Here is a 25,335-nt window from a genome sequence, read left to right on the forward strand (position 1 = left end):
GAATTTATTTTATAATATTCTATCACTATATTATAAAATATTTATAATATTCTATCACTATATTATAATATAGTGATAGAATAAATGTAGCATTCCAGCTTCTCTGAAGGAAGAATATATCTTGCAATTCCATTAATAAAATGCTTTCTAATCTTCCTACCTTCAGAACATTTATAGTTAGCTACTACCTTTTGCAAAATGCTTTACGGCTTTCTCTGTATCTGCCTTCACAATTATGGTTCTGTTCTGCCAAATCCCATCCACTGGGCTTCCTGCCCACTTAAGGCTGATCAGTCCCCCTTGTGCAACGCATCAGTGCAGCAAGCAAAAGTCAAAGTCCAGTTCAAGTCCACAGATGCCAAGTAAATCAGTCTAATCAATTAGAGTTGCCAAATCAGAGTCCAGAGCCAATAAGCCAAGTTACAGTCCAAGGTCAGGTTCCAGGTAGGTCAGTCAAATCCGTCAGGGTATCCAAGTCCAAAGCCAAAGTCTAATCACAATCCACACTCAGATTCCAAATTCAATAAGCCAAGTCAGTCTCCTACCTCCAACCTGCACTCCTTCAAAACCCACCAACCCTTTCTGCCTCAGGTGCTCCTTATATCCCTGAGGGCCCTATTGCCTTCTAGTGGCTGCAGCTGTGCAGCAGACTCTGCTGGATGCCCAGGCCTTACCCTTAAAGGGGCCACTGCTGACACCACATCTACCTCCTCGCCAGTTCTTCCAGATTCCAATACAGGTTCCTATTTTACCAATTTGAGAATGGACTGAGAGAATGTCTTGAGGTAGAGCTTAAGTTTCGGCTGCTAAGTTCAAGATCATTGCTACTGCCCAATGATCTGCTATGCTGTGTTGCTCAGTGTGTTATTCTATTATTGCAGAAATATTTGTTTCAACAGATCACTGTGACATTCTACTAACTCAAGTTTTCACGTCTATGTATATATTTAGCAGCAAGAGAACAGAAGAGGTTGAAGAATGTTGAGGCCACTCAAGAAACAAGTGCTTAGAAATGAGCAAGCAGATGAGGCCACCTATTTAGCGCACTTGGCAGCACAAAGAAATGCCACTGCTTTCTTTGAAAAATATGAGAGAAGTGAGCTTCAGGAATTATTGACCATGTCATTCAGTAGCTGGCTGGCCTCCAAAGATGACCTGCGCCATCCATTAGATCTTCCCAGTGGACTTATGAGTCAGCTGAAAAATGTAAATGTGCAAACGGCTATTTTGCTCACTCCAGCAGAGCCAGGACTAGATCTGGACTGTAGAGAAATCCATCAGATTATCAGAGAGTTGGCTGTTGGAATTTACTGTTTGAACCAAATTCCCTCTATTAGTCTGGATGCCAATTATGATCAAAGCACTACCTGTTCACTTCCTCCGGCATACTATGACACAAGAATTGGACAAATATTAATCAGCGTTGACTATATGCTGAAAGCCCTGTGGCATGGGGCATACATGCCCAAAGAGAAACGGGCCAGATTCTCCGAACTGTGGCGGGCTAGCATGGATATTGATGCTGATGGCACTCCCCAAACAGTAAAGACAGCATGTGCAGAATTTTGTCAAGCTGGTAAGAATAATATTTACACTGGTGTGTTTGCCAAACATTTCACACTATACAGGGAACAAACTTCGTGTGGAAATGAGCATGAAACAACATGTAGGGCATGTTCCCATACTTAACCTGGGTCACAATGCCCCCACAGCCTCTTCCTTCCAGTTTAGCCACATGCCACCATCTTGGATCTTCTGAAATCTTGTAAGATCTAAGAAGGTGGCACCCAAATCTTGTGAGATTTCACGAGATCCAAGATGGCAGTGCCCAAGGGAACAGGTAGGAAGGTGCCCTGGGTAGATGCCACTGCGGCAGCCATTTTAATCTCTGCCATGAAACCCTCTGAGGGGAAAAGCGCGCCTAGAAATTATTGTTACAAGAGGATTGAGGGAGTGCTGAAGAGAGAAGCTTCATGCTTTACATGCTTCAGTGTCCAACTCTATTCTATCCAAGGCACTCTTAGCCTGAAGAGAGGTCCTGGTTACCTCAGAGCCAAAATTGTTGAGGGCAGTGCATGACAGCCTTAAAAAGATATCCTTGGCTGCAGCTGCAACATGGTAGACTCCTCTTTCGATGCAATGCAATTTAGTACTAGAGCTATTATATCCAATGTGGTGGTCTGGTGAAATGTCCGGCTCTGTCAATGGGAAGTCAGGGTTCCCAGGCACGACTCGCTGGGGTTCCATTTTCTGGTTCCAAGTTGTTTGGGCAGGCTGAACTCTCTTTTGGTAAAGAATAAGGACAAATGCAAGGTTTTGCCCACTGCCCACAAGGAAGGGATTAAAATCAAATATTCCCAGTCCTTTCATTCTAGCCAATCTAGCTCCAAAGACCAATCCAAACCTACAACAATTGCACATATCTGTTCACAATGTGCACATATAAAATGCACACATGGGAAAACCTCACACAGTCATGACTGTCTACCATGTGTACACATAATTGTATATCTTATGTCAAGTGTGACATCACAATCGAGTCTGAATCCAAAGGGGCATTCATAAGCACATGTGCAATTAAGATTGAGATTTTAGACTAGGTGCAAGATCAGCAGTGGCAAAAACCAATACACAAGACTGAGAAGGAAGCAACTTCAATTACAGTAATTTAAGGGCCCGATCCAAACCGGGCCTTGGGCATCCAATTGGGCATTTCCCAAAATGCATGTCCCTTGCGCTGGCCCAAGGCTGTGGAAAAAGTGCCATAAAGCACTTTTGCGACGACATAAGTGGGGTTAGGCCGGCACATGGACACGTGCTAGCCTCCCCATGCTGATGGGGGCCCCAGGAGCCAGATAGGTTGCGTCGGCCAAACTTAGCTGACGCAGCGGTCTGGCGATGGGTGGGGAGGAGGTGGGAAAGAGGTGTTTTGGGGTGGGGGAGGGCAAGCAGTGGGTGTTTCTGGGGGCAGGTGGGTGGGGAGCAGGTGGTGGGGCCAGGATCCGGCAGTTATGCAGGATCCGAACACCGTTCCTGGGCAGCCTGGGGCAGTCCTGGACTGCTCAGATTTGTGCTACCACTTGAGGTGGCACAGATCCGAGTTGTTCCATTGGGGCTGCTGCAGCTTTACCCAAGGTAAGGGGAAGCAATTCCCCTTGCCCCAGGCTGAGCCACTTGCAGCCCCAATCCTGCCTTGGATGCAGTGCAGGCCCAACGGCCTGCCTGCTCCAGTGCAGGTTTGGATTGCCCCCAAAGTCAATTACAGATAGGGTTGAAATGCCTCAATATGTATTGGAATTGGGAGTCTGTCTATATGCTGCTCTGGAAGTAGGCATTTAATTTTGCCTATTTCTATTATTAGGGACTTGATTGGGATTTTAATAGCCCCCTTTTTGTTGTGTTAATGTGTGAGCTAGTGTGTGTGAATGAAATCAGGGTAGACACTGATATAGCCCTTCCTGGAACAGAATCAAGAGGCTCATTCCTCAATGGAGACAGCCAAAATGCAAATGTACAGAAGGATGTCAAACAAGTACAAACAGGAGACACATGTTTCTCAGTACAATGAGATAGGAACTGTGTTACACTTGCTCCCAACATATATGATATGCATGATATGGCCTAAATAGAAATGAATGAAATGGCATTTGTTGAGCTTTACCTGAGATTAGAGAAAGTGGCGTCTGCAGTACACGGATTCAAGGAAAATAGCCCCCACCCCCAAAAGCACTGTTGGTAATAAACCTCTCCCCACATGATTATGAGAAATTGAATGGCATGCCAGGATTAGGAAAAGGCAAGAATGCTGACATCCCTGATTGCATGAGAGTGGAACTAGTTCAGGTATATCATAATTTTTTCCTTCTCTTTTGCTGTATAAACCACTTTGGGAGCTTTATGGTTGACAAGCGGTTTACAAATATTCTTACTAATAAATGTGTGGGCTAAGCTGGTTCAAATATATCATGTAAACCTGCAGTAGCATAAGTTCTGTACTTCCTACTGATAAAATTTAATCAAGCATCCAATTGTTTACCAATCAACTGGCATACATAAGATTGTATTTAACAAATAAGGTTATCCTGCAGTATTTAAAATATACTACACAGAACTTGAGATACACGTATTTTCATGAACTGGTCACATTTGTTTCATTTGCAGAGAGAGATGTCCTTGTACAACAGAAAATATCTGTATTTTAATGTATTTTATTTCATATATTCATTGATCTTTTGTGTACATGTGTATGATATAGGTCTAATTGATATTTCAAAAGAACCAGATTTTGTCGGAATCTATGATGAAAACATGAATGAAGATCCAACGTATGAGCCTAACAGCAAAGAGGAAAAGGCGCTGTTTATGCAGTTTGTAGACTATATCTTACTTAAATTGACTTTTGCTACTACAGAGGTTCAGCAGTATGAAAATTTGTTCAGGTTTAGTGCTGCATACAATCTTTGCAATGCAATAAGGCTGCCAGATGAACGCCTTGATAGCGTTTCATATCAGAGGCTGCAACAGCGATTGGCTCTTCAACAAAAACTGGTGAAGAAACACCTAGAAAAAAAACTTGAAATCCGCAAGAATTTAGCATACCTAAAGATAACAACCTTTCTCATTCCATTTATTATCAATTTAAAAAGAAGAAATAAAGTTCCAAATTTAAATCGACTTCTTCAACCCTATTCAGGTAAGAATGTCTCAATCTGTACGTAGACTGCTCTTAATCCATCAACAAAATCTAATCTAATATTACATTATGTTTTCAGGAGTGACAAGCAATTAATTAAAATTAATTAAAATTAAAAGTGAGAAGCTCAGAGTGGTGTTCATGCTCTCCTCCTGCCCCACAGCACATCTGTAACACAAGTCTGGGTGAAAGATAGCAACTGGCTCAAGCTTATACTTAATTGTCTAAACAAGCAAGCTTATTATGTTTATTGATCATAAGCCACCTTGAATTTCCTACATTAGCAGGAATGGTGGGATATAAATGTTTTAAATAAGCCAATTCATTCTGATCCACGCCACCCTTCTCTCCTCCCCTCCACCACCCAGTGCAGCACTTAAACTATCCCGGTGGCTGGCAGACTGCATACAGCACCTGCAGGATGGTGCAGGTCTTCCAACCACCACCGCTTACACATGCGGTGTTGAAAAGTGCTTTACGGTGCTTTTATGACACCCAGCAGCTGTACCAGTGCTCCTCTTCAATAGGATTAGGCCCAGAGATGTGAACTGGAACTTGACTAGTTTCAATCTCACTTCTGCCATGAGCTCATTAGGTGGCCTTAGGCAAGCCACTCCTTCTCAGTATCAGTTCCCCATCTGTAATATGAGGACAATACAGTAATACTTAGCTTACAGAGCTGTTGTAAGGGCAACTACAAGTTATATCACATCTAGTATTTGGCAAATAAGCAATCTTTTTCATTTGATAAAGATACTGAAAATACTGTATGTGCTTTTGAAAGTGTTTCTTAAGGTATATATATATGTCATTTTTATGACAATTATTTTAATTAACATTTTAATGAAAAATAGCATGGACAGTTATTCTAAACGAAAGTCTTATTTGCCTTTTTGTAGATGACAAAGTTAAAACGGAGCGTGAATTGCCTCCGATTTTACTTGGACCAGATTTTAAGTGTCAACATTTTGTGTATGCCCAGAATCAATATTTCCATCTTCATGGTGGCATTGAATTTGATATTGGTACTCCTTCCCTTGAAGATGTCTCAGATGAGATTAAGGTACTTATTTAGTAGTTACGAAATAGAGGATTATTATTTTAAACATTTATATTTATTAAATGAAAAGTTCACAGTGGTTTGCATAGCTAAATAAATAAATAAATAAGCTCCCTGTCCCAAATGGTCTGACATTGTTTAAAAAGATGAAAACATCTTTTCACCAGAAAACAGGTGCTGGTAAGGATATTGTACTGGGTTGAATAGGGACAGTTGCTCCCCCCCGCTAGCTATAAGAACTACCATTTCGATTGGTGTCTCTTTTTCCAGTTATGTATGGCTCAATCCTATTCAAATGTTGCTTTGGTGGCACACCTAGCTTAAACTCAACCAGGCAATGTCATGCCAGCTCACCCCTCCCGGTAGCACTGGTGCACCCCTTCCCAGTAACACTGACAGCGTCAGTAGAAAGCCTGACCCAGCCCATCACCCATGGAGTGGCATCCTGACATTGCATGTTATCCAAAGAGCCAATCACAGCATCCCCCCAGTCCAACAATTTTTAAAAAAAAACTGTTCAGAGATTGCATTCCATACCCCCTCATTTGCTTCCCATACTCCCAAGGGGTATGGATATCCCTAGTTAAGAATCTTGGGTCTAATGGCTGGTGGAGAGAATGCTAGGAGCCCAGCATTCCCTCCACGGCCCTTTTAGGAAGAGGCACCCCAAGGGTGTGTGTTTGTGTGGGGTTCTTTTGTTTGTATGTTTTCATCATATGAAAGTAAAGTACATGGCTCCTTTATGACAAATACGGTACTTTTGGGGTTTTAGCTAACGTAGGGCGCAATCCTAACCCTCATTCCAGCACTAACCTAAGTGCAATGCTGCTCTGAGGTAAGGGAACGAACATACCCTTACTTTGAGGAGGCCTCCGTGAGTGCCACCCAACTGCAGGATGCAGCACATGCCCCACTGGCATCTCTATGTCAGTGCTGAAAAGTTGGTTAGGATTTTGGCCATAGTTATATTTTTAATAGATACTATATATGCCATATAGGTGCTTTTTCCATACAGCTTTGTGTTTGACAGCACCACAATCATAAAATTAATTGAGGTTTCTTAGCAACATGTGTATTCTTACACTGTGCATTTTACTTAAGGTTGGTAAAAACCTAGGGCTTGATCTCAGTGCAGCTAATATATAAATCCTTTTTTAGCAATAAATATGGTCAGTTATTTTGAATATGTCTTTTTTTGCAGGGTGCCTGTGATGATCTGCAGACTTGTGCAATGCACCATCTTGCTCAATTGCTAGACCCAGATGCTCCCTATAGAGAACATTATTCTATACCAACAATGGATTTTGAGGGCAAGAGGTAAAAAACACATAGAACACTTTCCACCCAGCTGTAGGAAACTTTGCTAGATAAATGTCAAGGGGCAGTTAAAAACTGGGACCTAAATTTTCATAGGTGTACTTAATCTATGTGCAGCAGTTCTTAGTGTGAAATAATTTCTTAGCTATCTATGACAATAAAATAAATGCAATCTTGTAAAAATAACTCTTAGGCTACAATCCTATGCACACTTTCCGGGGTGTAGGCAACACAAAACACAATGAGACTTACTTGTGCGTAGACCATTATAGGCTTGAGATGTTAGACATCAATATAAATCAGCACAAAATGCCTTTTCTGTGCTGCCTGTTGACATAGAATTCTCACCTGCCCATTTCATTGTCACCTCACAGTTTGTTCTCCCCTGTCAGGCTTGTACTTTTTCGTTCTCTCATCTTTCATACCTAAGTTCAAAGCCTGCAGGCCAGGAACCAGGGCAGGGAACTTGAGTCAGGTGACTCAGACTTGAGTCGTGAAAATGCACATTTTTTGCTGACTTGTGGATTTATGAGTCGTGCACATGGAAAACTCGGAAACAAACTTGAGTCAGGGGCCCCCTGACTCGGCACTCGTCTCCATGCTTGCAGACTTGAGTCTGCCTATATCTGGGTGTGCTTGCTTACTATCTTCTTGGCATGAAAAACCCCATGAGGCCATCATTCAGACCAGGCAAGCAGCAGGGAAGTTCCAGCCATGAAGTAGGGATGGGTTAATGTTTGCTTTTGCATGGGGGGAGGCATGGAGGGAGGGAGGCAGGAGAAAGCACTTTTGCCTATCTCTGATAGGAAGGAACCAATGATCATTGGACAAAGGATGGGCATTCTGATATTTTCTTTGGCTGAGAGAGGGCAAGAGGAAGAGCCTAAGGGGGTTCTTGCCTTATGATTGGCTGGAGAAGCCCAGGGAGAGGGAGTGGAAGGGAGGAAGTTTGTAGTGATCATGCTTGCCAACTACATGGCACAGCTGCTGTAAGCTCCTTTGTTATTTGGGCGGAAAAAACCTCATTGAATGACTGGCTGTGATGGGACGACTTCTGTGTAGAGTTGGCAAGGATACGACTCGTCCTGGTAAACCTTGCAGCTGCTATGCATGACCCTCCTCCTTCTTGCCACTTCTGTCCCTGCTCTCATGCAGTACCGCCCACCCCTCCCACCCTGTTTACAGATAGACGGTGACATCAGGGAAGTGTTTAAAGTGAACTCTGACAAACACACACCCCTCAGCTGCAACTCCATTTTTCCCATGGCAAGCTTTTTAAAGGGGGGGGGCAACTAAACTCAAGTCCTTTAGAGTCGCGAAAGGGTGTCTCAGAGACTTGGAAAGTGCCCCGTTATGACTTTTTTGAGTCAAGTTTTGGGGGGTGGAAACTTTAGACGACTCAAGTCACATCATGCTGGGTTTCTCATCCCTGCTAGGAACATAGGTACTTGAGTGTTCTTTACAATGCCTCCATGATAGAACAGTGAAATTATAATTAATCCTTTGTTCCCATGAGATTATCTAACGCAGATCTAGAAGGGTTGCCTAAAGGCAAGACAAAGCAAGCTGGCTAGCTTTAAAGATGAGAAGAAAGGCAAGTACCCACAGAAGATAGACAAAGAGGAGGGAGCAGCAATGCAAGAACAGAGGTGTTGAGTGGACGGGTGCCCTGTAGTGGAGTGGTGGCTGACAACAGCAGGAGTGCCAGTCTACTCAACAACCATGGTTTGCAGGGGACTCTTGCTTCTTGCTTCTCCTTGTCTGCCGTCTCGTGCCACCAAAATGCAAGGACAGAGATACCTTATTCACCCTGCATTGCTAGGCAGCAATTTCAGCACCCCAGGGTTTGAGTACAGCAGGTTGGGGGGATAGGGGTTGGTGCTAGAGCCAGGGACAGAGTAGGCAGGAGTAGTTGCAGTTGCCTTTTTCTTCCCTCAAACAGGGAGTTTCTCTGGCTGCTTCAACTGAGAACCCTAGACCTATACAACTTGTGATGCTGAGTGCCTACTATCAGCCATATATTGTGGCTTCCAGGTTCTCCCCTCAACCCTCTTTTGGTGTCCTAAGCAGGTAGTAAAAATTATAAAGGCCCTGGGCAGGTGGACCATCATTATGGCTGATGGGCTACGCTTGGCTTGGTGGGTCACAAGTTGGATGGCATGTCTGGTCTAAAGGCATCAAGAAGTAGAGGCTGCAACATATTTTAAAATATTCTGGTGTGTTCTGATGTTGTTCTCCCTGCTTGTTCCAGCTATTATGTAATCGCTATTGAACTTGAAGCATTTTATCTGCTTTTTAAGAGCCAGTGGTGGGGAGCTATCAATGAAATAATAAGTACACTAAAACCCAAAAGGCTTCCATTAACTGATGTTCAGGCAATGGAGCAATTCAAGAAAAGATTTGGCTACAAGAAAGCTATTAAGTGCAAGGTATGTTGATTGCTGTATCATTTATTTTACTTCAAGGAATAGAATATTCTAGAAGCAATTTTAAAATGTGAAATGTTAGTTCTCAATTTTTAATAGGAATTTCAGAACAAATGTGTTCTTTCAAAACAGCAACTGCAGACAAACTGGTCTGTTGAGAGTCAGATCATCAGATGGCAGAAACAATCTTGCATGTTTCGGTATATAAGGTGCCAAAGGCATATAAGACAAAATATAATGACACTGAATTACTCACCCACTTCCATTCCCTTACTGCTACTGGGATCTCTGTCTTGTCCTTGCATCTTTATAAGCCAGCAGAAATATGTATTTGCTATATCCCTGCACTATTTCTCTACACAATTACTTTAGTAAGCTAGCAGCTGAAAATGTGAAGTGACTCAGCTTAAAAGCATTGTGTTTGAGATGATGTCATGTGATAGCAATGGTCTATCTGTGCTGATTATTCTGTGATAGAAATAAATTTGTCCTTTGGTACTTTTAGCTGAGCAGCCGAATAGAATGACAAGAGACTTGTACTGTTCTTTAGTCCATCTTTATTGCTCCAGCAGAAATGCCATACAGGACAGAAACAAGACCATCAGGACATAGGACCAGCCCCCAAGTAACCTCCCCTTTGCACACAAATTTATAACAATGTGTAAACAAGTTTAATGACATCCCTGATGTAACTTGGCTCTCATTTTTGGGACTTTTCACTTCTCAAATCCGGAGGTCACCTTGCCCTGAAACATCTTGACATGTTTCCCATATTTGTTCTTCCAACAAAAGTCTTTGGCCCCCAGCTGACTGAGCTTTTGGTCATAAACATGTTTTTCACTTTATCTGCTGCATAGGCAGACTTTAAGCTAAAGCTGCAAGCCTCTGCCTGCAGCCATGACACTAGGCCCTCAGCTGTCAATTTGCAGAGCAATATTCATTTCTGACTCCTTAGGATAACTCACTAGATATATGATTACATAGAAAGATTATGAAACAGGTAAACCCCTAAAATCTCCCACATCTATCACAACCCTGAGCTTAGATGTGGAGGACCCAATCAGATCTGTGACAATAGTACCTGCTTCCAAGATGCGGGACCCAAGTCTGGGCAGCAAGGAGCTGCAGGAAACTGAACTCTGTACCCTAAGATGGTCGCCATTAGCCAGAGTCACTAGGGGTCAAACCTCAACATGCTGGAATTTCTTTCCCTCCACTACCCAACTGCTGATTGAGGGAACATGTCAGGTGAGAGGTGGTGGAGTGTTCAACTCCAGGCCCAGAGGTTATTTCCTTAAGGATCTAGCAGTGGGATGGAGCCTGAGAGGGGTACCTGAGGTCAGGTTGGAACTGGGACTTGGATCAGATCACCTTGCTCCCTTGGAGCTCTCCAGGATCCTGTAGCTCCAACTGCCTTGCCTGGTCTTGCCAGACCTCATGAGTCCCTGTATGAGTCTGGGATAGGACATGATGTTCCATTTACACATGCAGTTCATCACTTGCTGCTGCAACCATCAGGTGATTAATATGAATGTGTGAATGAGGTTTATCACTTCAGTTTCACCATCCTTCCATCTATTATTCCTGAGTAACAAAAACGTCTGAGCTTCCCTGGATCATTTGCCTGGCCCACTATCTGAGAGCATGTGACCCAATGGACCTTGGACTGACCTAGGATAGCTATCCTTTATAGCCTTTTGGGGAACTGGAAAGTTGAAATCCCAGTCATCTGCTGTTTCAGCAAAAGTCTTGCCTAGAATAATTGACTGGGTCTGTCTCCTGATAGGGCTAGCTAGACCTTGGTTGATATGTACTTATTCATATAGTTCCTATGGAAGCAAAGTTGAGATGACTGCAGCTAACGGAGATTCTAGCAGTTAGAGAAGTTCTGCAAATTAAACATCAAACTGCACATTTATTAGGCAAACAATTCACTCCTCTTATACCAGGCAGATATAAACTTGTCTGATATAAGCAACAGGTGACATAACAAAACATTTCAGTTGCAGACATTAAGATCAGAAGAACAGTCCTGCGGGATCAGGTCAAAATCTGACCTTTCTCTATTTTAGCCTACACTGTGGTCCTCCTCACTTGGTATATGTATAGTGTACCAGCTTTCCCCTCCTTAAGTTTCAGATTAGTCTGGGTGGGTTTTACTACACCCTAGTCAAGTCTGAACTGCACAGCAGAGCTGAAAAGCGATGTTCCTACAGAATTAGGAGGATGCAGCTCCCAACTATCAATTTGTTACTGTATTCTCATAACCCTTCAATTTAATTAAATAATTCAAATAAATACCTGTTAATTCTTACCTTGCACAGTTGCTTAACTCGTTTTTCCTGAATACTTTATCAGTAGGCTGCTTCATTACTTTCATGCTCAAACAATATTTCATACATTTCAGTTTGCCTGATACAAACAGAGCTCTACGCAGGGTCAGTGCCAGGCTATATTGCACCCCAGGGCAAGGCTAACTACTTGCATCATCCAACTTTTTTAAAAAAATAATTAATTCTATTCCATAGCACTGTTGTGGTATTTATCTTAAAATAAAAAAATATAAATTGTCAGTTGCATTTTTTACACTGGTTAAAAAATACTGTATAAAAACCATGTCCCTCTGAATTCAGCATCCAAGGCGGCTGCCTATTTAGCCTAATGGAAGCACACTGGCACTGGCTGTATGCATGCTACAATCCTGTAGACATAATTAAAATGTAGAATGTGATTTTGCTTCTTGGGGAGCTCAGCTTTCACCTGAAACAAAAACAAGTTTCTAGCTGTCATTGTTTTGGAGTTATGCTTGAGAGAATGTGGACATTCTAAACCACAGGTACCTTGAAAGTCCTTGTATATCACCCTTATTTAGGATCTATTGGGCCAAACTGTTAAAATTACAGAATAGTTTATGCAAAATAAAAGAAATTTTGGGGATTTTACCAATCTCTATAACCTATAGTAGTCCCAGAATTCAGTTGTTCTTGGCACAAAAGATCAGTGCTCTGTACTTTCAGCACAGAGTATATATAGTCCTGAAACAGCTGTGAGTGATAAGCATGGATTGCATCAGTGAAATACAGTGTAGCATTCTCACCTTTTTTTCCCAATGTGCATCTTACTTACACGGTTTAGAGTCTAACATTTGGCATGAAATCGGCTGCTGAAAGAGGACTCTCTGCTATCTTCCTTACATTCTGCCGTAAGACGTCTGTCTCCAGTCTCAGTCTAACAGATGAATGTGGTTATGCTCTCATGCACCATGCTGCTATCCACAACCGTGCATCAATTATATGTCAGTTGATTAAATCACCTCTGACTATCAATCAGAGGCGCAGCATATCACTTAGTCTAGGTAAGAAATATAGTTGGCTGAGAAGCTATGATTGTCACGAACATGACTGGGCCAAGACCTCCTGATGTCAAATTCTGTCCTCCCCCCTTACCCAATGATGTGCCAGCATCTGCTGTTCCCACTCTGCAGAGTTTTAGCTTAGCACTTTCCTCCTCTCCACACTTCTGTTTTGTCCCTCTTTTCCTTTTCCAAGGCAAGGAGTGGAAAGAGGGAAAAAAGCAGTGGAGGCAAGTAGGTGGACAAAGATGGGCGCCTCCCACACTGACTTGCTGCTTGAGGTGCCCATGTCAGTTGGCCCCATGGATTTATTTACAGCTGCTTTACAACAGCCTGCATGAGTAGAATGCTTGTTCTGCTGATGCTGTGTTTAGTTAGTATTGGGCTGTAAGGCAAGCCGGCACCATGTTATATATGCATAAGGGCTTTCCAATTAGGGTGAAGGGTTTCTGTTTGCCACAATCATGATAGCAAACAGCTGAATAATGTATACTGCAAAAAGAAAAAAAATGCAATTGCCATAAATTAATACCTTTTGTTTTAGGAAAACGTTTCCAGAAAGGTGAAACCAAGGGTGGTAAGTTATAAATAATTATTTCTCCTCTGGGTTTTAAATATATAAACAGCATACAAAATAAATCTGTGCTAGTTTTAGGAATATTAGAGGCTATGCTTAAAGGACAAGCTCTATGGTAACTTTTTACAAGCTCTGAATCTGTTCCCCACAAAGTAGCAAGAGTGACACATTTCCAAGAATGGCAGGGGTGAATAGGTACAGTTGCTGTCTCCCTGCTAATTGTAAAGAAGAGCACCTCTTTAAAAAATGCCTCTTTGCACAGGTAGTGGGGATGATATGGTATGCGTATTATAATAAGAGCATAGATATATTATTTTAGTATGTGTTGAGCTACCATGAAAGATAACACATCATATAAATGGGCTAATACATTTTTTTTAGTTTCAGGAATAAGTTTCTTAGACAAGGATATCCCTGGGGACAAAAGTGGTGAGTTGCATATAAATCAAGTATTACCTCTTTTATATACAGTTCCAGAACCATCTAAATTATTTGGTCTATTGCCATTGATTTCAGTTGCGTAAAGAGATTGCTTCCACGATTCTCAGAAGTAAAAAACAAAACAAAAAGGTTCAGAAACTGAGACGTTGGATTCATTAAACTGGGTTTTTGTTTGTAGGTAATGTATTTAGAACATGGTAGCCAAGCAATGTAGGCACTTGGAAACAGGAGCCTTCAATCCAGATAAAGTCAATTATGACTAACTCCCAATGAAAGCAATGAGTTTATGATCAAACAGGCAGCCCAATCCAATACTGCCCTAGTGCTGGTGCATAAAGCATGATTGGGCCACCATGAGAGTAAACAGTGTCAATGGGGAGGCCTGTGCCGCCCTTTCAATGCCAAGGATGAAACCCTGGCCACCAGCAAAGCAGAGCTAAGCACCAAGTAGCACAGAGGTGTGCAGAGTGGCAGGAAGGTAGGGGGAGGCATTCTTGGGGGGGGGGAAGGTGGAGAGGGCAGAACAGGGGGAGGGACTGGCATTGGAAGGGGTGGAACAGGCGGAGGCCTCCTCCGTCATATTCCATTCTCCATGTTGGGTTTGAAGCAAAATAACTGGTACGGGCTCGAAAAGCCCCATTGAGCAGGCTGGGGTGTTGGGGTAAAGGGATGAACGTCCCCTTCTTCTGAGGAGACCTTTGGCCTGCTGAGATTCAGCATAGGTTCCAGCAGTAGCTGTTTAGTACCCTCTGCTCCTGTGTTAAATAGGATTGGGCCCAGACGGCCCAATCCTGAGCTGCCCAGCATGCAGGGCTGCAGCGGTGCTGAAAATAACTGCTGCCGCATCCAGCGCGCCCCAGGCAGCCACCACTGCCTCATTGTGAGAAGGGGACTTTCGTTGCCTTCTCCAGGTAAAGTGAGTATCCCCGCAATTGGGCTACTCGATTCTACGATGACCCGAGGGGGGCAAGCCCAAGGAGACCCATTAGGGCCATGGTGGCTTACCCAGGGGTAAGAGGAAGAGTTTCCCCTTGTCTCCAGCTGAGCAACTTCTGGCTCCACTCTTGCGCTAGATACTGTGCAGGCCTCCTGGCCTGCCTGTTCCAGCACAAGATAGGATTGCACTGCATGTTGCATACAGTATTTTTTAATCCTTTAAGTTTCAGTGGTTGAGGTTTCAGTATATTCCTAATTCTTCCATCTTAAATCAGCGTAACTTAAAAGTGCTTCATTTTGGTTGGATCATTTATAAATATAAATAGATAAGTAGGTACTGAATAGTGTGTGTGCTCACTGATGAATTTTTAATTACATAAGTTCCGTAAGCCTGATGTATGTGAATGAATTTCTTATTTCCTGAATATATTTAACAATATCAAGAAGTATATTCAGCGTCATTTTAAAGTTTTAAAAATATTAGGTATGCCATTCATATTAAGAAGAATTATGCTTCTTCTCAGTTATTAAATTTTAGAATGCATGTAGTTTTGAATGTTTCAAATTCTTGATGAAGTCACATGCTGCCTTTTTCAAGACAAAAGCCATGGGTTCATAGCAAAAATACATTTCGCAGAAATAAATTAATATTAACACTGACAAAAGAATGGTAAGGAAAGAGCCCTGATATTAAACTAGCAAATAATTATTCAGATCTGTAGGAGCGATGTCTTTCATTTTGCAGACTGAAGAACACAAGGTCTATGTAGCTCATTCCACTGCAACTTCTCTTTTAGGTTGGGGTGCCACCGCTTTGCATCTAGCAGCTCAGTGTTGCTCACTTGAAGCACTTCATTTCCTCTTGGCCCTAAAAGCAGACTACCGAATTCCTGATGAACGAGGATGGATGGCTATACATTCTGCTGCCTTCTATGATAACATTGCCTGTGTCACAATTCTGTACCGAAAAAACCCAGAGCTACTAGAGGCTGAAACACGATCTGAGTAAGTAAACAGAAACGTGTTATGATTTCTGATGCTTCCTTCCTAGAGTTTGCTTAAAAGCAAAAGATGAGAGTTATCCCTTGCAAGTATACAAAAGAGGGTTTATTACTGACATAATTAATTGCATAATAGATGTTCATACATACTAAGTATAGAGAATATATGGGGTGGGGGAGAATAGTAGGCATTCAATCTGGATCCCCAAGAGCTTCTGCTAGCTATACTGCATTTAAAAAACAAAAACACTACAGATGTTGTTGTGGGAAATGAGTAGGCTGGTACCATTATGTTTTTGGGGTGGAAGATAGGAGTGACAGAAGGAATGATCTAAAAGTAGGTGGGAAAAGGTGGCATAATTCAGTTGTGAAGATCACATTGTAAGATCGGCAGAAGGAAAGGGAGGAAAGGGATTTCAAGAGGTAACTACTTGTCTTTCAGTCAGGAGTTCAAGCAAAATTTGGAAGATGTTGCTAACATTTTCTTCCTGTTGGTTAAGCATACAAAGAACCAAACCAAACAGAGGAAATTTGTATCAAATATCCCAGTGTTTTGATTTTAAGTCACAAGTAGCCATGGGATCCCCATGGTTGGTTGGCAACCTTCAGTCTTGAAAGACTATGGTATAAGCCTACAGCACCCGGTATTCCCAGGTGGTCTCCCATCCAAGTACTAACCAGGCCTGACCCTGCTTAGCTTCTGAGATCAGACAAGATCAGGCATGTGCAGGGTAACTCCAAAGAAGCAGCACCATTGGGTGAGAAAATTTAAATTTAAATCATTTGCTGTTTTCCTGATCTAAATTCTCTCATTCCCCACCACACCCAGCAACTGAAGCTGCTGGCTCTCCTGATAGAAAGGATACAGGCTTTTGTGGTTAAGTTTCATTTTTCATTTACGCTCCCACATGCTTGTAAAAATAATATATGGAGTCTAGTGGGTCCCGACCCACAGTTTGAGAAATACTGCAGATAAGAAGGTGTTTCTCATACTGTGTGTCAGGACCCACTAGGTGGGCCGTGAGCCAATTTCAGGTGGGTCCCCATTCATTTCAATGTTTTATTTTTAATATATTAGACTTGATGCTCCCATGGTATGTGACTGCATTTGGGAAAACGTTACGGACCTGTACTTTTAACAAGCTACTATGTATATTCTTTTAATAAGGATAGTAAATGGGACTTACTCCTGGGTAAGTGTGGGTAGGATTGTAGCCTAGGATTGTTAAAAAATTTTCCTGCTTGATGATGTCACTTCCGGTGATGACATCACTTTTGGTGGGTCCTGACAGATTCTGATTCTAAAAAGTGGGTCCTGGTGCTAAATGCATGAGAAACATTGATCTATGACATAGTGGTTGTGGTGACAGATCCAGGTTCAAATCCCTGCTCAGCCACAAAGCTTCCTGGATGACCTTGGGCCAGGCACTATCTCTCAGCCTAACCTACCTCACAAGTAGCTTGTGGAGACAAAAAGGGGAGAAAGAACCATGAACACCACTTTGAGATACTTGGAGGAAAGAACGGTATAAAAATCTGAGAAAAAAATCACTGCATTTTTTCCCTGCATGGCAATGCACATTTTTCTCTCTTCTACAGATATCGCTCCACCCCACTTTTGCTTGCAGCTGCATCTGGAGCATTAGATACTATTCAGTATTTGTTTTCTCTTGGTGCCAACTGGCTGAAAAAAGACAACGAAGGAAATAATCTAATTCATTTGGCAGTGCTGAGCTTTCACACAGAAGTTCTGAAGCATTTGATTGAACTAGATCATCCTGACCTCCCAGTCTGGAAAACTCTTGTTGGCAAGTATATAAATTCTCTATCCAGAAAAATGGCCCTTTTTGACCCACTGGAAATTTTCAATCTTGGAGTGAGCTAAACATAACCAGGTCCATATTCTTCCAGAGACAGTCCCCTTTCCCTTCTGATGTTGCCTTCCTTCCTGAGGAGAGAAAAAGGCAATGCTGGTGTAAGAAGGAGCTGCAGCATTTCTAATGCTTCCCTCACCATAGAGGCAGGAGTAGTGCTGGCTGATCCATGAGACCAACTGAGATGGTTGCCTCAGGAAGCAGATTGGTGAGAAGTGCTCACCTCTATTCCATCACTCACCTTCACTGCTCCTCCCCCTCTTCCCACTCCCTGGATTGGAAGCTGTAGCCCACCACTTTCCTCTGATCCACATTTCTTCTTCTGCTCCACCCTCTTCTTCCTTTTCCAATTTAGGGAATGGGAGGGCGGTGAATTGCCCAGAAGGGACAGCATTTGGCATGCTGCCTCATGTGCCAAGAGATTTTGGGCAGGCCTTAGGAAGGAGCCACGCTACAGCTGCTCTGTAATGCCAGAAGGGATCTTAAATTACCACACGGTGGCAGTGCAAGTCTGTACGGTCCAAAGTAAAAATGTTGGCAGGTCATACATATTGTATTAACCCAGTCCACTGATATTCAGCTTCCCCTCCCCCATTGTGACTATAGATTGGCCATTTTCAACCACTGTGCCGTGGCAGACTGGTGTGCCGCGAATGGTTCCCAGGTGCGCAGCGGAAATTTGGGTGAGAGTCATTTATTAGTGGGGCCATTGGGGGATGTGAGCCCCCATTGACAGAAGTGTGCCTTGTCAATTGTCAAAAAACTGACAGTGTTGTATTAACCTAGTCCACTGATATTTCAGCTTCCCCTCCCCCACTGTGACTATAGATCAGCCATTTTCAGGGAGGGCTGGTGTGCGACAAACCATGGCAGCTGTCACAAGGGACCTAATGGCATTTTTGGAGTTCTAGTGTAAATGATGACAGCCACAGTATGTAATCTTTCTTGTACATAAAATGCTGTTCCTCTGCAGGTGGAGCATTTGAGCATAGGAGCAGTTGAGGTATAATTTCCTGGTGCAATGGCTCCCAAATGTTTAAAAGGCCCTAGAGCAGCCATTTTCAACCACTGTGCCATGGCAGACTGGTGTGCCGTGAATGGTTCCCAGGTGTGCCGTGGGAATTTGGGGGAGAGCCATTTATTAGTAGGGCCATTGGGGGATGTGAGCCCCCCCCATTGACAGAACAGTGTGCCTTGTCAATTGTCAAAAAACTGACAGTGTGCCTTGACCATTTTAGCACCTTGCCAGCATGCCATGAGATGAAAAAGTTTGAAAATCACTACTATAGATGTAATTATTGATCAGGTATACAATTTTCAGCTAAAGATGTTTTAGAATAGGACCTATGAAACTTGTAATTAATTTCTATATTGCAGCCACTACACTTGCAGTTCAACAGTTAGCACATGTATGGTCTATTGAAATTAGTGGGCGTAAATGCATTTCATAAGATATCTTTATGTATTTTTGTGGTCCACTGCTGAAGAACCAAATAATAGAGTTCAGAGGCATGCTTAATTATTTTCAGCAATAATGGATAGTCCAAATTGGATTGGTATGATAAATTTTATGTAGATAGTCAGGATGGTGTAGTGGTTCAGAAGTTGGACTTAGATCTGGAAGATCCAGGTTCAAATCCCTGCATGTCTTTGCTTGACCATGAAGCTTCCTGGGTGACTTTGGGCCAGTCACTATCTCTCAGCCTCACCTACCTCACGGGATTGTCGTGTGAACAGAAGGAACTGTGTACACCACCCTGAACTCCTTGGAGGAAGGGTGGAATAAAAAAAGAGAAAAATAATAGCTGTACTACAGTGGAATCCTATTCGTGTCTGCTTAGAAGTAAATTGAAGTAAATACTACATGCACTTACCTGGGAAAAGTCTCATAAAGCAATTTATTGAAGCATAACTTTTCATAGACTAGAGTCTATCCTTTAGTTGGTTGGGGTGCGTGTGTGTGCATGTGTATGTGTTAATCTCACATACACACAGATATAGAGAAACAACAAAGTAGTAAACAGCAAAACAGTACAGCAAAAAGACCATGAAATACAAGCAGTATAGTCTCTGTGACAATTATGTATATGCAAATATATGTAAGATAAGCACAGTGACAATTCAAAGCAGCAGTAATTGGTGATAATACGATCTTCTTAAACTTGCTAAGTTTATTAACACCTATAGTATGAGAAGAAACTATCATCTCAATTCAAGCCTGAATAGATAGCATAAAATTTCTGGATAAATTTTACTTCAATAGTTCACACTGGTATCAATTTTGTAGTTCTTTTGTTGAAGAATACTGACTTTCAGCTACCACGATTACTGAAATATTTAAAACCAGGACATTTGTATAGACTCATTTTGATATTTTGGGGAACTCAGAGTCAGTGGTGTCACTAGGGGGTGTAGAGGTGCAAACTGCACTGGGTAACACCACTGAGGGTGACACCAAAATGACTTGTGCGGCAAGTTGACTGGTCCAGAGGTGCCATGGTTGGCAGCTGGTCTGCAGCAAGCTGGCTGATACAGAGGTGCAGCGGTGGCTGGCTGGCTGGCTGGCTCAGGAGCACCACAGAAGGTGGCTGGTCTGCAAAGCTGGCCCCTTTCTCGTGAGAGGTTGGGGCTAGAGTGAGACCAGAAGGGGCGTTGCCATGGGGTTGACACCAACCCTAGTGATGCCACTGCTCAGAGTGACCATCCAATTATTACAGTGATTCTAAGCCACCCCAAAAGTTGAAGTTTCACACACATGGAACCAAAGACACAGAGATTCAAAGGAACAACTGATAATAAGGCACTTTTATTCCTACCTATAAAAAACCATAAAAACCTGGGACATGAAATTTACCTCATAACTGAAGCAATTCTTGCAAGACAGAGCACGTCAAGCCACACACGCTATGTGTTGGCCTGTAGGAATTTGATTGCCTCTTCAGATTTGGAGGAGGAGGCACTTCCAGAAGCAGAAACATGTGTCTATGCTTGCAGAATGCAAGCTTCATTTACTAGTAGTTAATACGAGAATAGTATACAGGCTTTCCCCCCATATCTGTGCCTATTACCTGAAGCATTGTTTTTCTTTAGTAGTGCCTGAAGCATAGGTGTTTCTTGATTAACAAAAGAACATTCTTACTGAACTGAAGAAAGCAACCACACTACAGGGAGGAGACTAACTGAATGTTAACAGGAAGCAAACTAGTCTCCTTCTAGAGTGCAGGCTGGTTGCCTGCACATCACATTCTTCAGTTCAGCAAGGAAGTTCCTTTGTTGAGTTAGGAACACCTGTGCTTCAAGCACTACTACAGAAAAACAAAGGTATTGTAATGGGCTTGGGCTACTGTCCTCCCCCGGATAATTGAATCCATATATACCAGATCCATGGAATATGGGGGGGACGGACAGGGACGACACCTGTACCTTCAGAATCTCTTGTTCATCATTCATATGCCTGCTGGTTTATCAAGAGACATTGCACTGCAAACTGGAGTCACTGCAAAATAAGAGCTAGAGGGCTCATTTTCTTTTCTTATCCTCTCTCTCTCTCTCTCGCACTCGCACAGCAGGGTTACAACCATTCAGTACAACCAGCAAGTATCTTCACTTTGCTTTTTTTTGTTCTCAACAGGGATGCTGGACTGTATACAGTATGTGAGAAAAGAAAGGGCAATAAAGTGTTTAGAAGTACTATGTCTTGCCAAAGATCACTATTGGAAGTGCATATTAGATGCAGGTGAGATAATCAGAACATATGAGTGAGGTATTTTCATTTGTTAGTGACTATTCCCCCATAGATTTTCAAGAATATGGAAAATCATCAAAATTAGATTACTAGAACTCAGAGAGATGGATGTTTTTTCCTTACTGATGTAGACCTTATCTTTCATTTAAAAAAAATGCATTCCAGTGCATAAGATGCATGCTTTTACTCTTCTTTGTTTTATAATTGACAATCTAGTGACAAGTTTGCAGATCCATTTTTCAAAATTATGCAACAAAAGTTATGCAATTATGCAAAAATTATGTGGATTGTAAAATCCACAACAGTATCTCCAAGACCTAACATTTCCTGTTTTTAGGGTGGCTTTTACAGGTCTAACATTTCAGGCCCATCTTGGCAGAGGGAAAGTGCCAACTCCCACTACCTCAATATATTAATAGCACAGAAAAAGTGAAAGACATTGTATGCTCTGTTTTATAGGGCTCCCTTAATGACAAACCTAGACAGATTTCTGGAGTGTCGCCTTTCCACAAGAGATCACTGGCTAGTAGAAAAAAATAATTTGAAGTCTGCTTATTGATAAAAACAAATTTATTGTATAGATGCTACTGTTATTTGCTATAGATGCTAGAAAGCAAAAAATATTTTATTGAGACAGCAGTTAATTGCAGGGCAAAACCATTGTTTTGAAATAAATACTTGTTTGGAATTTTATTGGTACAATTCTGAGTTTTTGGTCTCATGAAAGTAATTTGTAATGGCAAACGTTAAATGCTGAGATTTAGATAATTTGCTCCTGTAAGCAGTAGGTCAACTTAAAATAAAGTGCATGTATATAGATATATGAATGTGTAACCACACCCACAAAAGACATATTCTTAAAATCAGTGGAAACATGCCCCCCAACAAAATTAAAAGCCCCCAAATTAAAACTATTTTTTCCATCATGGAGATAATATCTAGTGTGACTTCAGCTAGAGGCACTTTGAAAGCACTTTGTACAGACACCCAACCATTTAAAGACCCAATTTGTGCATTTTCTTTGCCTTTTGGTGCAGAAGTATTATGGCAAAGAGAGACTCAGCATGATCTGGTGGCCCTAAGAACTGGCCAGTTCAAACTAAGTGTTATTTGATGGTGGAGGGAGAAGAAGGGGTAAACTTGCTTCTCCTCAGCATGAGAAGGATACCATCCAGGCACCACTACAAACTGGGGCAAAATTACAGATGCTAGTAGATACATTTAAAACCATATACAACCTGGACCCAGTGCTTCCTTCTGGTTTGGGAGGTGGACTTAGACCTGGAACATCCAGGTTCAAGCCTCCCCTCAGCCATGAAGCTTCCTGGTGACCTTGGGCCACTCACTTTCTCTCAGCCTCACCTACCTCACAGGGTTGTTGTTGTTGTTGGTTCAGGCAAAACTCTTAAAGTCTTCTACCCAGGCTGCTTACAAACCAAGGCACAAAAGCTCAGATCCAAAAATTTAAGACCAAAGGCAGTTTACTCACAATCTGATGCAGACTTATACAAACATTTTCTCACATCAAGATTCTTAAAACTGGAAGACCAGGAGCCTTAAAAAGCTGCCCCTGGATGCATGTAAGTATAATAAAACAATAGTTGAAAGCAAAGATTAAAATACACTCTCCTGTTCTGCAAAGGTCAGCAAACAAGAAGCTATATATACACATAAAGAGGAATCAGCAAGGGGACACACCGGTTAGAAAGACCATTAAAGGGACTACATACAATTTCAATTTTAAAGAACCAGATACTCAACTGATAACCACTACTCAGTGTTGTTATTCCCCAACAGTTGTGAGGACAAAAGGAGGGGAGTAGCTGTGTACAGCGCCCTGAGCTCCTTGGAGGAAGGGCGGTATAGAAATGCAATAAATAAATAAATAAATAAATGTACTTTCCTGCCTCTTCAAATCTGTGGGTGAAGCAACATAATAAAGTAAATTGAGTGATTGAGGTTGGTGATAAAGGTTATTCAGTATTACTGTCAACAAATATTGGTTTACACAGGTAGAAAACTCCAGTCTACACACACTTTTGCTTTCTGCCCTCTTTCTCAAGTTTATGGATTATTTCGCTACTATACATTCAGTGTGAGACCATGCTATTGATTCAGTTGTTTATCTAGATCAGTGATTTTCAACCTTTTTCATCTGACAAGGCACTAAAATTGTCAAAGCACACCATCAGGTTTTTGACCATTAACAAGGCACACCATGCTACCAGTGGGGGCCTCACATCCCTATTGGCCCTACTAATAAATGACCTTCCCCCAAATTCCTGTGGCACACCTGTGGACCACTTGCGGCACACCAGTGTGCCATGGCACAGTGGTTGAAAATGACCGATCTAGATATTTTAAAAGCCCCTAATCAATCAGTTTGCATAAAATTTGGTCTATTGTTGCTACAAAAACAAAAAAAACCAGGAACAGCTAAAACAAACCAGCAATACCCCCTTTTCATCCCAGATTGTATGCTATCGCCCATTCATCTGCAATCTATAAACGTTAGGCTGGAATCTGAAAGACATGTAAATACATGAAAGAAGAACTGGCTGTTCAGAACTGGCTGTTTTCAGTGCCAAAGAAGTGACTTGGCAGCAGAAGCTATAGCAAAGAGATCAGCAAGCAATGCTCCAACACTTGCATACCTGGTTCTTGTTGATACTTGCAAGTTGGAGCCCATTCTTAAGGTATCTTCAGATTCTGTATTTTATAATCTCTCTGCAAGTGGTTCCAAATAAGAAAGAAACTTGAAGTAATTCACAGAATGTTGTTCTCTTATAACTGTGTGAATGACAAAAAACAAAAACGTATCATTGGGCCATTGTTTTCCTCTGCACTACAGGAACTATCCCCTCGCTGATCAACATGTTAAAAAGTGGAAAAATCAAGCTGGAGTGTATAACTCTAGGAGTGATAAGTAACATCTCAACCCATGAGCCCATTGTTAGAGGCTTGGTAGAAGCAGGAGGTATTCCAGTATTAATTTCCCTGTTGGCTTCATATGAACCCGAACTACTATCTCGTTGTGCTGTTGTTTTATATGATATTGCCCAGTTGGATGATAATCAGGTTGTCATTGCTGAGCTGGTAAGTCTAATTCAGAAAACATCTGCTATATCATTCTGTTTTTTTCCTTTAAAGGAGATTAGAATTAAAAGAAAATTTGTTCACTTTTACATTAAGTAACTTTCAAAGGTGGTAATGCTTAACAGTCATGTTCTCTTGTTACAGCATTTCAAAGTGGAAGTGGTTTTGCTACTTTTGTGTTCCATATAACATACTGCAGGAAGATATAGTGCTGGCTTCCTGTTAACCATGGTTAACAAAGTGGGAGCCAGCAATTGGAGTATATGCTCCTCCTGTGCACCCTCTTTTGGAGTGAAATCTCCCTCCCACTTTAAATGCTGCACTGCAAGCTGTATTCCCAGTAAGGGGTCCATGCCAGTGTACAGATCCCTTCTCTTCTGAGCAGCATTCAGACTGCATCATGAAGCTACCTTTGCATGCTACTTTTGAAGCTACCTTGCATGCTCATTGATATAATTGCACATCATTGCAAAACTTCTGGGTTCCTGAGCTCAGTGTTGCATGGAGCTTGACTTCAAACTGCACAGGTTATCAGAAGCTCTTATATATACTTTATATATATAAAGTAACTTATATATAAGTAAATTGGGTGTGTAAATTTTAAAAAATCCATTTTTGTTCCTCAGGATGGAATTCCTGCTCTTGTTAACCTTTTGCAGTATGACATAGAAGGTCTGCTTGTGAATGTAATAAACTGTATCCGAGTTTTATGTATTAACAACAAAGCCAATCAACTGAGAGTGAAAGCATGTATGGGCATTGAACCACTTGTTCATTTCTTAACTTCAGACTCAGGTAAAAACTAGCCAAATTTATG

At 41.9% G+C, this 25,335-nt stretch overlaps 1 protein-coding gene and 1 pseudogene across 1 annotated transcript in view; one reads left to right on the forward strand and one right to left on the reverse strand.

Moving 5' to 3' along the window:
* Nucleotides 1–978: 978 nt before the first annotated feature.
* Nucleotides 979–25,335, forward strand: part of ANKAR (ankyrin and armadillo repeat containing) — a 41,720-nt gene continuing 17,363 nt past the window's right edge. Inside the window, exons 1-11 of the mRNA XM_066637169.1 lie at nucleotides 979–1,576; nucleotides 4,256–4,693; nucleotides 5,593–5,756; nucleotides 6,955–7,070; nucleotides 9,322–9,499; nucleotides 12,632–12,845; nucleotides 15,600–15,807; nucleotides 17,403–17,611; nucleotides 21,309–21,413; nucleotides 24,274–24,518; nucleotides 25,145–25,313. Coding sequence (XP_066493266.1) covers nucleotides 979–1,576; nucleotides 4,256–4,693; nucleotides 5,593–5,756; nucleotides 6,955–7,070; nucleotides 9,322–9,499; nucleotides 12,632–12,845; nucleotides 15,600–15,807; nucleotides 17,403–17,611; nucleotides 21,309–21,413; nucleotides 24,274–24,518; nucleotides 25,145–25,313 — 2,644 coding nt within the window. The remainder of the gene's footprint in view (nucleotides 1,577–4,255; nucleotides 4,694–5,592; nucleotides 5,757–6,954; nucleotides 7,071–9,321; nucleotides 9,500–12,631; nucleotides 12,846–15,599; nucleotides 15,808–17,402; nucleotides 17,612–21,308; nucleotides 21,414–24,273; nucleotides 24,519–25,144; nucleotides 25,314–25,335) is intronic.
* Nucleotides 16,433–16,548, reverse strand: LOC136637312 (5S ribosomal RNA; annotated as a pseudogene).

This window comes from Tiliqua scincoides, chromosome 1 (genome assembly GCF_035046505.1).
Source record: "Tiliqua scincoides isolate rTilSci1 chromosome 1, rTilSci1.hap2, whole genome shotgun sequence".
Classification (NCBI taxonomy): Eukaryota; Metazoa; Chordata; class Lepidosauria; order Squamata; family Scincidae; genus Tiliqua; species Tiliqua scincoides.